The 16,623-nt window shown below is 44.5% G+C and overlaps 1 protein-coding gene across 1 annotated transcript in view; it reads left to right on the top strand.

Annotated features, from left to right (window-relative positions):
• Positions 1 to 16,623, top strand: part of LOC141073821 (major histocompatibility complex class I-related gene protein-like) — a 46,179-nt gene that overhangs the window by 25,730 nt on the left and 3,826 nt on the right. The window contains exons 5-7 of the mRNA XM_073561276.1: positions 402 to 500; positions 14,708 to 14,737; positions 14,986 to 15,031. Of these exons, the coding sequence (XP_073417377.1) occupies positions 402 to 500; positions 14,708 to 14,737; positions 14,986 to 15,029 (173 nt within the window). The 3' untranslated portion in view covers positions 15,030 to 15,031. The remainder of the gene's footprint in view (positions 1 to 401; positions 501 to 14,707; positions 14,738 to 14,985; positions 15,032 to 16,623) is intronic.

Below are 16,623 nucleotides of genomic sequence, written 5' to 3'. Positions count from 1 at the left end.
AACATTGTTGCAACTAGGGTCTTCCCATGAATTGATTTGGGAAGGGAATAGGTCTATGCAATCAATGGAAAAAGTTCTTCCATCAGCTTCTTGTTTGCTTATAGATTTGCACTTGTTTTTCCCACATTCACAATCCCAGTCTCTCCGTCACTTCTCTCCAGTTTTATCAGTTTAGTGTCTCATCAGCTTCATGTTGCTCATGTGGATAATTGGAAAAACTTTCCACATTTATGAGAAATTTGATCTCTTAGACTTGTGATATCTCGCACAAATCTTTTATACCCACAATGTGTCACCGTGCAGGAATAATCTATTATTATTATGCGTCAGTTTTCTGCTTTCTGTGATTTTCTTATAAGAATCTCTCATGTGTTTGTATTCTTATCATTTCTTAATTTTAGAACCAGCGCAGAACGCGCTCCTAGCTGGGATCACCAGTGCTGGGGTCGTCGTCCTCATCATCATCGTTCTCGCAGGTGCTGGATTCATATTGTACAAAAGTAAGTGTCAGGAATAAAGGGCTCTATGGCGGATGTGACGCTGATGGAGATCCGCCTCGCAGATACACACAGGAGTGTTTTCTATGCAGCCGTACACTCCGGTACCGAGTGCCAGTGGCAGTGCTGGGTATTGATGCAAGAGACTTGCTCTTGTTTCTCGCATCACACTCGCAAGTGAGACCCCAGCCTAACACATACTATATAATTATTGAGTTTAACCCCTTAATGATGCATTTTTGTTCCATCCTCGTAGCCATATGTGGATTGCTATTTTGTAGAACGAGTTGAAGTTTTGAAAGACACCATTCGCTGTACCATATAATGTTCTGGAAAGGGGAATATATTCCAAGTGCGATAAAATGGTGAAAAATGTGCGACTCCACCATTGGTTTTATGGTTCTCGTTTTCATGATGTTTATTGTACAGTAACACTGACCGGGGAACATGATTCTCCAGCTCACTATGATTATGGCGATACCAAACTTGTATAGTTTTTTTTTTTCTACTTTTTAGTGATTAAACATGTTCTGGCATTTGTATAACATGTTTGGCTTGAGTTGTGATTTCCTGAGACCTGTAACTTGTTTTATTTTTCTGTCGTTGGCACTGTGTTAGGCATTGTTTTTTTTTTTTATTGAGCTGATATTTTTATTCATACCGTAAGAAAAATTAGTGAGATTTGAGGGCACAGGCAACATTTTATCTCTATCCCACAAGTGTAGATAAGCCCACTGTCACGTTTCCTCCTATTAGTGTGTCTGGACGCAGTAAATGACAGCTGACCAACAGTGGATTCTGGGTCGCTGATGTCTGCACGGCACCCCCACCCACCCAGGTACTATCTGATTCAGGCTCCATGCCCAGCGCCTAGTGCATGACCAGGCACATTTAAAGTGACTATGGTGTCAGTTCTATTATCGCACTGAATGCGATTAACTACACTATACTGCAGTCTGTTACTGATGAAGGCCAGTGAGGCCGAAACGTCTATTATTTTCTGGCTGCATTAAAAAATCCAAAAAAATATTCTAGAAGTTGAGTGCCAAGTTTTCTTTATTATTCATGTATGGTGTGGGGCCCTACTTGAGCACCTTCTGAAGTTGTGCATACGCTGTTTTTCCTTGAGTGACAGTTTAGACATCCAATCAGGATCAGGGTGTGCCGAGGCTTCATCCATGTGTCTCCTGTTTGGAGTAATTACCTGGCTATTTTATTATTATTATGCATTTATATAGTGCTATTTATTCCATGGCGCTTTACATGTGAAAAGGGGAAATATAGACAAGTATAATAAACATGTGTAAGACAAGGGACACACAAGTACATAAGGAGAGGGCACCCTGCCTGCGAGGGCTCATAGTCTACAGGGATGGGTGAGGATACAGTAGGAGAGGGTAGAGCAGGTCTTGCTGTGGTTCAGTAGACCAAGGATCATTGCAGGCTGTAGGCTTGTCGGAACAGGTGGGTCTTCAGGTTCTTCTTGAAGGTTTCCGTTGATGGTGAGAGTCTGATGTGTTGCGGCAGGGAGTTCCAGAGTATGGGGGAAGCACGGGAAAGGTCTTGTATACGGTTGTAGGAAGAAGAGATAAGGGGGGAGTAGAGAAGGAGATCTTGAGATGATCGAAGGTTGCGTGCCGGTAGGTACCTAGAGACCGTGTCACAGATGTATGGAGGAGACAGGTTGTGGATGGCTTTGTATGTCATGGTTAGGGTTTTGAATTGTAGCCTCTGGGCAATAGGAAGCCAGTGAAGGGCCTGGCATAGGGGGGAGGCTGGGGAGTAGCGGGGAGACAGGTGGATTAGTCGGGCAGCAGAGTATAGGATGAACTGGAGCAGAGCCAGAGTGCTAGAGGGGAGGCCAGAGAGCAGGAGGTTGCAGTAGTTGAGGCGAGAGATGATAAGAGCATGCACTAGTGTTTTTGTGGTTTCGTGGTTGAGGAATGAGCGGATTCGGGAAATATTTTTGAGTTTGAGGCGGCAGGAGGAGGCAAGGGCTTGGATATGTGGTTTGAAAGAGAGTGCAGAGTCGAGGATCACCCCAAGGCACTGAACGTGCGGGACTGGGGAAAGAGAGCAGCCGTTGACATTGATGGATAGGTCTGGTGGAGGGGTAGAGTGAGATGGGGGAAAGATAATGAATTCTGTTTTGTCCATGTTCAGTTTGAGAAAGCGAGCAGAGAAGAAGGCTGAGATAGCAGACAGACATTGTGGGATTTCTGTTAGTAAGGAGGCGAGGTCGGGTCCAGATAGATAGATCTGCGTGTCATCAGCATAGAGGTGATACTCTCTCTCTCTGCATTAAATTAGCTCAGCTCTCTCTCTGCAATAGATTACTGCCAATTGTAGCTTTGCTCACGAGGTGTGTGTATTTGCTGCGCTCCTAGTCTTGTATTCTGATCTTAGTTGCTCATTCTTGGATTTGTCTTTGACCTTGCGCTGCGAGTCTCTCAAATGGTTCCTCATCCTGGTACATGATGTTAGTTATAGTGGTGTTAATCAGTCTCTGGAATAGTTCTCTTATGTCAGGTACACAATAACATCTGCAGATCATCAATATGGCTGCCATCACACAGCGAGGCATCAGTAGCAAGGTAATTAGTTCCCTCTTACAACAGTAAGTTCCAAGCATTTTGCATACACCACCTTCTTCTGCTAGTAAAATAGCAAACACCATTCCATTCTACTGCCAGGTCATGAGGAAAGTTAGACCCAATTGTTATGCAATGCCTTTTACTGCATAATGTGTATGATTAACAAACCTCTGTTGGTTATAATAAATGTAATTAATCCAACACACATTTTTGTTTATTGTAGCCCACCAGTACAGGAGAGACTCGAACCCCACAACTATCTGGTTTCTATCTTTAAACTCATTTGTAACCCCTGAAACTACAGTATGATGGGCCCCAGTGCTAGATTTGAACTGGGCCCCAATCCTGTCCTCTATCCTGGTATATATGTACCTCATCCAGCCCATCCTGATATATAGTACACTGTATATGTTCCCCTTCCTGGCCCTATCCTGGTATATATATATATATATATATATATATATATATATATATCCCATCCTGGTATATGTCTCCTATTCTGCCTTTGATCTTTAATGTATAGAAAAAATAAACAATTATACACACCTCCCATCCGCTCCACCGCCGCATGGCGTCCTCTTCTGTAGCCGGCAGCTGACTTCAGCGTACAGGTGACGGGAGCATGTAATTTCAATGCTATGTGCCCCAGTCACATGCATGCTGACGTCAGCTGCGGGCTTCTGTTTGACTGGCACTGTGTATTGTAGCAGTCATGGGGGCGGGAGCACCGCTGGTTGTCATAGCTCTGAAAATGCAAAGCGGCTGCTGTGACCGCATCGCAATGCAGAGCGAGTGCCAGTCAGGACCGGGGGCTCGGTTACAGCTTTATCTTAAAACTTTTTCCCACTGCTGTAATGATTATATTTGCAAAGTATGGATCTACTATTGCTATATACCCTCTCAGATATCCCGAAGCTTGGTATAATTTCTTTCAAGTGCGTTTGCCACTGTCTCAGCATCTACGTTGGCACTAGAAAAGACATATTCATTTTGTAAATACATTAATATCACTAGGCAGAAAGTTTTCTTTCACATTTATTTAATTCTGTGAAATCTATGTTTTGGAATGGGTATTGTGGTTGTGGGAATTTCCCTCGCCTAGGTCTCAATTTCTCTGGGAATTATGTTTAGGACAAATATGTCCTGCATGCTGTTACGGTGTTGAGGAAAAATAAAGATGCACCACGACTCCAGAGCCCCCGGAGGCGAGTGCCCAGGTGAAGACCACCCCCTATACAGGGAGTGTTAGGGACAGACCTCCAGTGGACAAGAGCTGAGATGGGTTTAGATAAAGAAGAGAAATGAGGGATAAATTGAATATAATAATTGGCAAAACCCAAAAAACGCTGAATTGCCTTGACTCCGGAGGGACGTGGCCAATTGAGAACTGCCGAGACTTTCTCAGGATCCATCTCTAGTCCCGAGTTCGAAACGATGAAACCAAGAAAAGGCAATGAAGTTTGCTCAAAGAGGCATTTCTCCAACTTGGCAAAGAGATGGTTCTCTCTGAGACGTAGAAGGACTTGGCGGACGTCTCAGCGATGTGTGGCCAGATCAGGAGAGAAGACCAAGATGTCGTCTAGGTAGACTATGACACAGGAGTAGAGGAGATCTCAAAAGACATCATTAACGAGCTCTTTGGATACTGCAGGTGCGTTGCAAAGCCCAAAGGGCATAACCAAATACTCGTAGTGTCCATCACGCGTGTTAAACGCAATCTTCCACTCGTCCCCGGAGCGTATGCGAACCAGGTTATAGGCCTCTCGAAGATCAAGCTTGGTGAATACACGAGCCCCCTTCAAGCAATCAAAAAGTTCAGAGATGAGTGGTAGTGGATATTTATTCTTCACAGTGATACGATTCAAGCCATGATAATCGATGCACGGGCGCAGGGACCCATCTTTCTTTTTTACGAAAAAGAAGCCTGCTCCTGCAGGGGACGAAGACTTCCGAATGAAGCCCCTAGCCAAGTTGTCCTGGATGTATTCAGACATGGCTTGGGTCTCTGCCGGAGTGAGGGGATAAATCCTACCACGAGGCGGAATGGTACCAGGAACGAGCTCGATGGGGCAGTCGTAGGGACGGTGCGGAGGAAGAGTCTCAGCCTCTTTCTTGTCAAAAACATCCAAAAAATCATGGTACACCGATGGCAATCCATGGGGAAGGGAAGGACGAGGGTCACCTACGGGACACACCGACAGCAGACATCGAGCCCGACAAGACTCCCCCAGCGGAAAACATTGCCATTATGCCAATCTAAGGTGAGCTCGTGGAGCCGCAGCCAAGGAAGACCAAGCAGGATAGGGAGATAAATGCCTGCTAAGACGTAAAACGTAATCTTCTCCTTGTGCAGCACCCCTACCTGCAACTCCACTTCATGAGTAACTAGAGTAACAGTCTCTAGCAGGGGTCGACCATCTACGGAGGTGGGAACTTGCGGTTTTTGCAAGGCCCTCACGGGAACAGAAAGCTTATTAACCTCCTCTAGCCTGATAAAATTCCTGGCGGCACCCGAGTCCACATAGGCCACCAGAGAAGCCCGCTTCCCACCAACATGCAAGAGGACAGACAAAGTGAGAGGGAGAGAGGTATCATATACACCTAGGGAGGCCTCTCTTACCTGGGCTAGGCGGAGAAGTTTTCCCGACAAGTTCGGATGAGATGGGAACCGCTACCGCAGTAGAAACACTAACTGTGGAGGCTCCTCTCCCTACGACGCTGGTCAGAGAGCTTCAGGCGATCCACCTGCATAGGTTCGGGTGTCGGAGGTGAAGGGAGACTCCTAGGTCGAGGACTGGGTGGCCTGCGGACAGAAGAAAATGGACGAGAGACCCTTCTCTCCCTAGCACGCTCTTGAAAGCGGAGGTCAATTCGCGTAGCTAAAGAGATCAAATCCTCGAGAGCTGTTGGGGTGTCACGACCAGCTAGCTCATCCTTTATAAGACTTGAGAGGCCTTGCCAGAAAGTGCCCACCAAGGCCTCATTATTCCAACCTAAGTCTGAGGAAAGAGTCCTAAACTGGATAGCATACTGGCCCACAGTTAAAGAACCTTGACATAGGTTAAATAAAGCCTCAGTGGTGGAGGCTAAACGGCCCGGTTCGTCAAAAACTCGACGAAACGTATTCAGAAAAACGGAAAGCTGAGTAACTACTGGGTCATCTCGTTCCCAGAGCGGATTGACCCAAGCCAAAGCGTCCCCCTCAAGATGAGAAATGGTGAAGGCCACTTTGGCTCGGTCAGTGGGGTACTGCTGGGGCAGCAATTCAAAATGGAGACGGCACTGATTTAAAAAAAAACCCGGCATAACTTGGCGTCTCCGCTATATCGGGGTGGTTTGGCCACCAGCGGAGGAGGATGGGAACCCGCGGCTGGGGGAGCAGATGCGGCCGAGTGCAAAGCGAGCAACCGACCGTCCACCGAAGCCATGTAGCTGAGAATATGCAACTGGGTTTCTCGCTGCTGCGCCAATTCCTGTTGCAAGCCAGCCAACTGGGCGGCGTTTCCAGGGTCAGAGGACTGGAGGGCGGAAAGACGTGAGTCCATAGTTTTTATGAAGGACATCATGCGCGTCTGATTCTCCCGAAGGAAAACTAACTCCTTCTGAGTGGCCGTGGCTCCAGCGGGGTCCATGGCCTGATTATGCTGTTACGGTGTTGAGAAAAAATAAAGATGCACCTGAAAGTGGACCCTCTGGGTCACGACTCCAGAGCCCCCGGAGGCGAGTGCCCAGGTGAGAACCACCCCTTATACAGGGAGTGTTAGGGACAGACCTCCAGGGGATAGAGCCGCAACAGCCGGAACCAAAGGGACGACTGAGGCAATAGAAAGAAGGCACTGACGTGGACGATAAGCAGAGCACCGGGCAAGGCAGAGACCCAGTGGGTTACAGGACTGGAGAGCCAGGGGAGCACGGGACTGGAGGCTGTAAAGGTAAAGAAGCAAAATGATGTATAAAGTGTAGGACGGCAGATAACCGAGACGGAGAGGGGAGAGCAGGAGGCAGGACAGAGGAGGGAAAGCCCTAGGGAGACTGGGAGGGCAGAGTACAGGCAGACCGAGATCAAGCAGGCAGCGGACTAGGGAGAACCAAGGCACTAACACAGCACAGACAGAGGACAAGAGGGGGCCTGAGGACACAGTGAGCACCGCAGCAGACAGCGTCACCGCATAAGATAATCAGGCGTCTTACCTGAGCAGGCGCCGAGCATATGTAGCGGTGGGCGCCGCCATGTTGGGGGCGGGGCTAGCGCATCACATTACCCAGGAGGCCGCGCGCTGTGTGCTCGTACCCGACGCCAAGGGAGCCGGAGGCCGGGCGCGGGGACGCGCCGAGAAGCAGGAGCGCGCCGGACAGAGCGTGCAGAGAGGTAAGCAGGAGCAGGGGCCGGTGCCGTGACACATGCAAATTATTATTTTTTCTTATTCTTGGATCCATGTGCTGTAAAGACCTCTGATATGATTCCTACCGTATCTCCTAATTGGGACATGGCTTGTCCATGGGTATATCTAAACAGATTACTTGGTAGGATGGACTTTCCCATACTTTCGCACATACATGTTTGCCATCTTTTTACTAAAGCACCTTTATCCATCCATTTATGTTTGGCAATAGTATGACTTGTGCTGCATGTGGTAGCTTAAGCGTAATGGAGTGAAACAACTAAAATGTAGCCGAGGCCTGAACAGCCATGGATGCGGCAACAACTGTAGCAGAGCCTCGGCTACCGTGTTTAATTTAAAGGAGTATTAGGCTAATGGTTTTTGTTTGTCCCCATACTCTTGATAACTGACATCATGTAATACTAACCATCTACATCTTCTGGTTTGAGAGGTTACTGTCTTTGGTGAGGTTTAAATGAAGACTTTGGGGTGATTTCAACCGGTTTTGCTCCTTTTATGAATGGCACATCTACTGCACCTTTTGACCAGAAAGTGTTGGGTATCACCAACATGGCTTCTTCTCAACCTGTACTTAGGGATAGATCCATAGCTTCCTGTCACTGGGAGCCAAGACTCTGTTGGACAAGTGTAAAGGTCGGCCAGGGCAGTAGTCATGGCTGAGCTTAACGGGCTTTGCGGGCCCTGACCTCCCTTTACATAAAAATCACGTTTCACTTTCAGCTTACTTGCCTCTCTGTTCTCTGTGCCGTCAGGGTTATTCCTTTGCTCTCTAAGGTCACCTTTGGCCATTTTCAAAATAACAGAGGCACAGTCCAGTTGTAACTCAAAACACAAAACTTTACTCTCATGTCTTTGCAGCACATCCAGGTTTAATACAGCATCTACAGCAGGTTCCACATTACACATTACCCCAGCTTTCCCTTCACCTCTCTCCCTGTCACACAGCTCGAGGTTGGGTCGTACCATCTTGTACATTTTCTCGGCATTCTCCCTGTCCATACCCACTGCCACCGGGTGTTCCCTCAGCCATTTTGCCCCAGATCTGAGGGCATCAGCCTATGCTATGACCTGCTACATGGTGAGTGACCCGCCCGCCTGTCCTGCCGTGTCTTCTCTTGTAGCATACATACTTGTAGCTCCTGCAGCTGTGACTGTGCTGTCCCACTTGCTCTGGATGTCTGGGTTCTTGCTTGAACACAATGTTACGGGGTATCTAAGTTGCCTGGGCTATTAGCCTGCCCTATGGGGTCCTCGTCCTTCTCCCTCTAAAGCGTCATGGAATAAATGGCGCTATATAAATGCATAATAGTAATAATAATATTCAGGAAGCTCACTACCTCTAACCACAGTGACCCCTCCTACGGTTGACTATTTACACTGATACACTACCATGCTAAACTAGGTGCACTAAAATGCCCCCATCTAGTTGCCTAACGCTAATATTACACTTTCCCTGTACAACACACATATTACAGCATATCTACACATACTAACAACATTATGTAACACCAATAAATATATACATATATATACATTTTGAACACTTTACACCGGGGCATGCTTAGAGGTCCAGGATGGCTACCGTGACCCCTTTACACATGTACTGAAAGTTTCCCTGTGGTTGTCCAGTAGATTCTGTCAATTTCTATTTTAACCCAGCAACACAGGAGGAGTCTCCTCATGTGCTAAAAGCTACTTTCACTTTTGGCTGAGTCATTCCCCTCTTTCTTTTCATGTGCTAAGAGTTTTCTCAAACTCTGAATTTGGCTGTAAGCCACTATGCCATAAGTGTACACAGTGTCTCTTCAGGAACTACAGACACAATTTGAGGAGCAGCTGAAGAGAAATCAACGAATGCCTTCATGGCACTAAGTACATCAGTACCCAACAAATTATATAGGGACTCACTAAGACTCTAGTGACAATAGATATAGCATTGTGAATATTCAATATTATAGGCTTGGTAACTGCAAGTTTAATAGATGTTCCCTCTACTCATTGATGACAAACATAGTCTGAGGAAATAAGCTCCTCGGACACATATTTGTCCTGTATTTTTACTGTTAGGGATATTTTACCGTATGTATTTGACCGTGGACCCCTCTTAAACATATGCTTTCTCTAGATGTTCGCACATGGGGTATGTCCTGAGGATTCACCATTTTTCTCGAAGCACCTGAGACACATAAGAGGACAACCTTTTTCCCATTAATGGTCACTTCTATCTTGTGGACTCCTTTATTCAGTAGCACATCTAAGTCAAGTTTAGCATCTCTTCTTCTCTCACTTTGCTGTCTGTGTCTTTGCTGAAAACAATCTCTAGCCCAGTGACCCACTTTTCCTGAGACAAAGCATACCTGCACCATCCATTCCTCCTCTATCCTTTCACACCACAGTATTTATCACATCCTCTGTAACTTTCTCTCACATTCCCTGTTCCTTTTACAACGTACATTTTCCTTACACTTCTATTGTAAATTTGTCTGTGTCTGACCGTACAGAGCATACCACATCTCCTGGGCAGGGGAGGAAGCAAAAGACAATACTGACATTACAGCAGGAGATCACAGAGGATTCATTTTGTGAGATAAAATATTCCAATGACTGTTTTTAAACAATATTTTACCTCACAAAATGTATCCTCTGCGATCTCATGCTGTAATGTCAGTATTGTCTTTTGTTTCCTCCCCTGCCCAGGAGCTGTGGTATGTTCTGTACATGGTCTGACACAGGGGTGAGAGACAGAGCACAGGAGGGAGCCAGCTCAGACAGGACAGCACATGAGGGGAGAACACAGCACAGGGAGGAGAGAGGCAGCAGACAAGGGGGATAGCACATGGGGTAGACAGGCCAAAGAAGAGAAAACAGACGGGAGAAGTCAGCACATGGGGAAAGAGAGAGCGGATAGGTGGGTGAGCACATGGGGGGAGAGATTCTCAATGCTGCAAAGCCTGCCCCCATTGTGACATTACCGCCCTCCCGATGCGATAGCATCAGGCCTCCATCTAGATTTTATATTTTTCTGAACTAATGCTGTTAGGTGCCTCCAGCTATTTTCTCTTAACCTGTTTTACGTCCTGAAAACGCTTTCCCTGTAAGTTTTTCTTAATTCTTGGGAATAAGAAGTAGTAGCACGGGGCTAGGTCGGGTGAGTAAAGATGGCGAGAAACCGATATCATGTAATAACCCCATTTTATTAGATGGAGTTATCATAAGGGAACAGGCCCTGCTATGGCAAGAGGTCAGTAAAAGGTCAAAGTTGTTTACGTCTTTTGAGCTATGGGTGTCCCAGGAGCGGTTTGAACCAGTTTATTCTGGTTATAGTTCTGGGAGAATACTGTTTCTTGATTGGTTGAGGTGGAATGAGCGGGAAGATTGAAAAGGTATAAATTGGTGGCTCCGCCAGATAATTTGAGTCATCTAAAGAAGCCCCGCCCTCCCTCCCGGTATTTAAGTTTATTAATTTTGACATTTTTATGGTTATCGCGGTGCTTATTTAAAGGGATGGTCATCCTAATTTATGGGTGGACCAGTTTACAAGGTTCATTATTTATTAAATTATTTATTTATGTGTGGTATTTATTGAATGATTCGTTATTTACCTGTATCGTAAGCCTTAATAAAGTATCCGACTTTTTATTTAGCCCACAATGCTCTATGTCTTGAGTATTATTTATTCAAATGATTAATTCAATTTATTACATGGGCATTGTGACATCATGCTGTTTTTCACCAAAAGCTGGTTTATTTTCCATGCGTTGTGGGCAGGCGCAGATCCGCTGTTTGCCACAATTCGGGTTGTTTTTTTCTCACTGCCTCATGCAATCATTTCAGCACTTGCAGATAATAATGCTGGTTCGCTCTTGTGCCCTGAGGAACAAATTCAACTTGAATGACTGATTTGATGTAAAAAAAAAAAAAAAAAAAAAAAAAAATAAACGTAATGGACTTCACATTTGATTTCACTTGCTGTGTTTTTTTGGTCTGGGTGATGAAGCGTCTTCCCTTGGCTGGGCTGCTGTTTTTTTTTTTTTCAGAATCATAGGTGTAACACCAAGATTCATCCCCTATGATGACTCTTGACAAAAAATCAGGGTCACCCCCTTTACTCACCCGACCTAGCGCCTTGCACCTTCTTTTTCCCAAGAATGAAGAAAAACCTAAAGGGAAAGTGTTTTCAGGATGTGGATGAAGTTAATTAAAAATAGCTGGAGGCACTTAGCATTAGTTCAGAAGAATATAAAAAATGTTGCGAACAGTGGAAAAACCATTGGGACACGTGTATATCATCTAATGGACGAGACTGGGAAGGGGATTAATGGATCAATGTTTTCAAGATGTTTATATTGAATTAAAATAAATAAGTTATTCTCTTTTTTTGGGTACTCACCTCGTGTGTGTATATTTATATATATATATACATATATAATCTCACAAAGAAGAAAAAAAAACCTTAATTTTTTATTACATTTCTCTCTTTCATTAGTTTGACACAGGGTTCCCCAACTCCAGTCCTCAAGGCCCACCAACAGGTCATGTATTCAGGATTTCCCTTGTATTGTACAGGTGATTCAATTATCACCCGGGCAATACTAAGGAAATCCTGAAAACATGACCTGTTGGTGGGCCTTGAGGACTGGAGTTGGGGAACCCAGGTTTCACGCGTTCTCGTATTATGGTATATTTCCCTAGTTCCCAGAACTTGTCCTATTCCCTCCTCAGAATAAACTTTACCATGAGTTTATTGTGCTCGCAGAGTTATTTATTCCTGTATTCTTCTCACACAGACGATGCATTGACCCTGGTCCCACAATAGTCCTATTCCCTCCTCGGAATAAGATACTTAATCGCTCTAGCTTTCAAAAATACTCGTTTGCTTGTATATAAAGAGAACAAGTATATTTTTTGTCTACCTTGGTTCTGATGAAGATATCCTGTCTGCTCTAGAGCCTGTCACCCTCCCGGTGTCCAGAGAGACTGGCATCTTTTTATGGCAATTCAGCCGGAGGTCTTAGGCTAGTTTCACACTAGTGTTCGGCAGAGCTGTGGAGGGCTGTGTAGTTCCTCCGTTCCGCTCCCCCCACTGCTGCACCTCCTCCGTTCCGCTCCGCCTACGTCTGCATTCGGTCTGCGTTCCTGTCTCTGACATTGGGTGTGCAGGCCATGCGGAGGCATGTGGATGCCTCCGCATGCGTCGTCTTCACGCTGCAGCAACCTGCGTCGAACGCAACATGTTGCATTTTGTTGCGGTTGTCGCAGCATCAAAACGACGCATGCAGAGGCATCCGCATACATCCGCACAGCCTGCGTACCCAATGTCAGAGACAGGTGCAGACATAGGCGGAGCGGAACGAAGGAGGTGCGGCAGTGGGCGGAGCTTCACGGAGGAACTCCGCAGCCCTCTGCAGTTCTGCCGAACGCTTGTGTGAAACTAGCCTTAGAATAAGGAGCCTTTGGCACCCCGTGCACGGTGTCACCCTCAACCCCGAAGGGCCAGAGAGATCTTGGGTTTGAAGGACCAAGCTGTAAGAAAAATGGTCTCCTGAATAATGGTATCATCTGGAGTAAGGTAGTTTTTATTCTTAACTTGCAGCAAGTGGGCAAAGCATTGGCCATAAGCATTGTCTGACCTTTGATGCACCGTTAGCCCTTTTATTCTCTTACAATACAATGGATAATTCAAACATACTTGTCTACTCCTTATTGGTCCAAAATCTATATGCTTAAGCAACTTTCCCGGAATTCAATAAACATAAAGAGTTGCTCATATTTTAGATGAACTCCTCACATATTTTTGCCATTATCTAACAGGTGCAGATAAGCCCATTCTTGTACAAGGTCGCAAAACACTCTTTTGTCCCTGATATGAGAACATCTATTGGAAATATATTTTGCTATAACTTTTAACTCTTGATTTCCATGACACATACTAGTTTGGAGTGTGTATGATGATCTCTTTTTATTGCACTTTAGGATGAGGTGAAAAATGGCAATTCTGGAAATTTGATTTATTTTATCTTTTCTCTGCTCTATGGGTTAATTATTTTTTTTACACTTTGACAGTCTAGGTTTTTACAGATGAGGCAGCACCAAATATGTTTATTTATTTTGAATATCTTCATTTTTGTATTCGGGGGAAAAAAAGGGGATGATTCAAAATGGTATTTATTTTATTTCTTAACCCCTTCATGACGGAGGTATTTTTGGTTTTGCGGTTTCGTTTTTTGCTACTCTTCTTCCCAGAGCCATAACTTTTTTTATTTTTCCATCAATAAGGCTGTGTGAGGGTTTGTTTTTTGTGAGTTGTACTTTTGATCGTCAGCATTGGTTTAAACACATCGTGTCCTGAAAGCAGGAAAAAAATTCCAAGTGCGGTGAAATTGCAAAAAAGGGCAATCCCAAAGTTGTTTTTTGTTTTGCTTTTTTACTAGGTTCACTAAATGCTAAAACTGACCTGCCATTATGATTCTCCAAGTCATTAAATGTTCATAGACACCAAACATGTCTAGGTTCTTTTTTATCTTAAGTGGTGAAAAAAAATTCCAAACTTCGTTAAAAAAAAAGTGCCATTTTCTGATACTCGTAGCGTCTCCATTTTTCATGATCTTGGGTTGGGTGAGGGCTTATTTTTTGCATGCCGGGCTGACATTTTTAATGATTCCATTTTGGTGCAGATACGATCTTTTGATTGCCAGTTATTGCATTTTAATGCAATGTCGCAGCAACCAAAAAAGCATAATTCTGACTTTTTTTCTTGCTACGCCATTTAGCGATCAGGTTAATCCTTTTTTTATCGATAGATCGGACAATTCTGAACTCGGCAATACCAAATATACCGTATGTATGTTTTACTTGTTTTTTTTAGTGTTTTATTTTGAATAGGGCGAAAGGGGGGTCATTTGAACTTTTATATATTTTTTTAAAAACATTTTTTTCACTTTTGGCATGCTTCAATAGTCTCCATGGGAGACTAGAAGCTGCCATAACCCGATCGGCTCTGCTACATACAGGTGATGATCAGATCGCCTGCATGTAGCAGAATGCCTCTCTTGCTATGAGCACCAACCATCGGGTGGCACTCATAGCAATACGGCAGTGACAACCATAGAGGTCTCCTGGTCAGCGTTTAACAGCGGCATTTAATGTGTTAACAGCCACTGGAGGATTGCAAATTTTCTGTTTCTAATTCTCTCTCCTTTTTTTTTTTTTTCAGAAAATAAGAGGCGTTACATTGCGGCCAGCGGTGAGTATACTGGAGCTTCTGTGATATTTAATAAGGAGACTCAGATATTGGCAATGAATCTAGGGATGGAGGGGGTAGCATTTTGGGGGGATATCTAAAGATTTGTCCCTGTGTCCTGACTGATTCCTCTGCTGATGCTTTTGGCCTACAAAGTTCTGCAGGCTTCCATGGCAACCTCCTCATTTCTCCTCATCCCTGGGCATTGATATGACCATGGCGCTATTTGTGTCCTTTTTGTCTTTCCTCAGCTTCGGATGCCTCCTCAGACTCCAATACAGCAGTCACCGCCTAATTGTGAGTATCAGTGATTATCTCAGCAAAGAAACTGCTGTCTTTACACATTTTCCTTCCCTAGTAGGTGGCGGACACATTGCCTGGTGCGGACTGCCGCTATTTGAGTTGTGACGGCGTTGAGGTCCCGTCAGCTACTTTTTTGTCCCAGCGATTGGTTTCTAACTGGTGAAATATAAACCTTTTTACGTCTATAGGACCACGCGATTTTTCATTTTTGTACTTTTATTTTTTCCTCCCATATGAGTCATGTTTATAAATTTTCCATCCATTTAACTATTTTTGTGAGATGAGTTATAGTTTTGTACTATCCCATTACTTTTATGAACTAACGTGCTGAAAAACAAGAAGAAATTCCAACAGCGCTGAAATGGTGAAAAATAGCAATTCCACCATCGATTTGTTTGTTTGTTTGCAAGTTTATATCGTTGATTGTGCGCTATAAATGACCTGGTAACACGATTTCTCAAGTCGGCATGATTAAGGCGATGGAATCTTGTACAGGTGCTTCTCACTAAATTGGAATATCATCAAAAAGTTAATTTATTTCAGTTTTTCAATGCAAAAGTGAATCTCATATATTATATGGAGTCATTACACAAAGAGTGATCTATTTCACGTGTTTATTTCTGTTAATGTTGATGATTATGGCTTACAGCCAATGAAAACCCAAAAGTCATTATCTCAGTAAATTAGAATACTTTATAACACCAGCTTGAAAAATGATTTTAAAATCCGAAATGTTGGCCTACTGAAATGTATGATCAGTAAATACACTCAATACTTGGTTGGGGCTCCTTTGGCATCAATTAATGTATCAATGAGGCATGGCATGGAGACGATCAGTCTGTGGCACTGCTGAGATGTTATGGAAGCCCAGGTGGCTTTGATAGCAGCCTTCAGCTCATCTGCATTGTGGGGTCTGGTGTCTCTCAACCTTCTCTTGACAAAACCCCATAGATTCTCTATGGGGTTAAAGTCAGGCAAGTTTGCTGGCCAATCAAGCAGAGTGATACTGTTGTTTATAAACCTGGTATAGGTACTTTTGGCAGTGTGGACAGGTGCCAAGTCCTGCTGGAGAATGAAATTCCCAACTCCAAAAAGCTTGTCGGCAGAGGGAAGCATGAAGTGCTCTAAAATTTCCTAGTAGATGGCTGCGCTGATTTTGGTCTTGATAAAACACAGTGGACCTACACCAGGAGATGACATGGCTCCCCAAACCATCACTGATTGTGGAAACTTTACACTAGACCTCCAGCAGCTTGGATTGTGGCCTCTCCACTCTTCCTCTAGACTCTGGGACCTGGATTTCCAAATAAAATGCAAAATTTATTTTAATCTGAAAACGACACCTTGGACCACTGACTTCAGTCCAGTTCTTCCTCTCCTTGGCCCAGGTAAGACGCTTCTGGCGTTGTCTATTGGGCATGAGTGGCTTGACACAAGGAATGCGACACTTGTAGCTCATGTCCTGGATACATCTGTGTGTGGTGGTTGTTGAAGCAATGACTCCAGCAGCAGTCCACTCCTTGTGAATCTCTCCCACATTTTTGAATGGCCTTTTCTTAACAATCCATTCAAGGCTGTGGTTATCC

The sequence above is a fragment of the Dendrobates tinctorius genome, unplaced genomic scaffold (assembly GCF_039654945.1).
Source record: "Dendrobates tinctorius isolate UK_male_01 unplaced genomic scaffold, ASM3965494v1 ptg000315l, whole genome shotgun sequence".
NCBI lineage: Eukaryota > Metazoa > Chordata > Amphibia > Anura > Dendrobatidae > Dendrobates > Dendrobates tinctorius.
The sequence above is the reverse complement of the archived record's forward strand: the minus strand, read 5'-3'. Positions and strand labels throughout refer to the sequence as shown.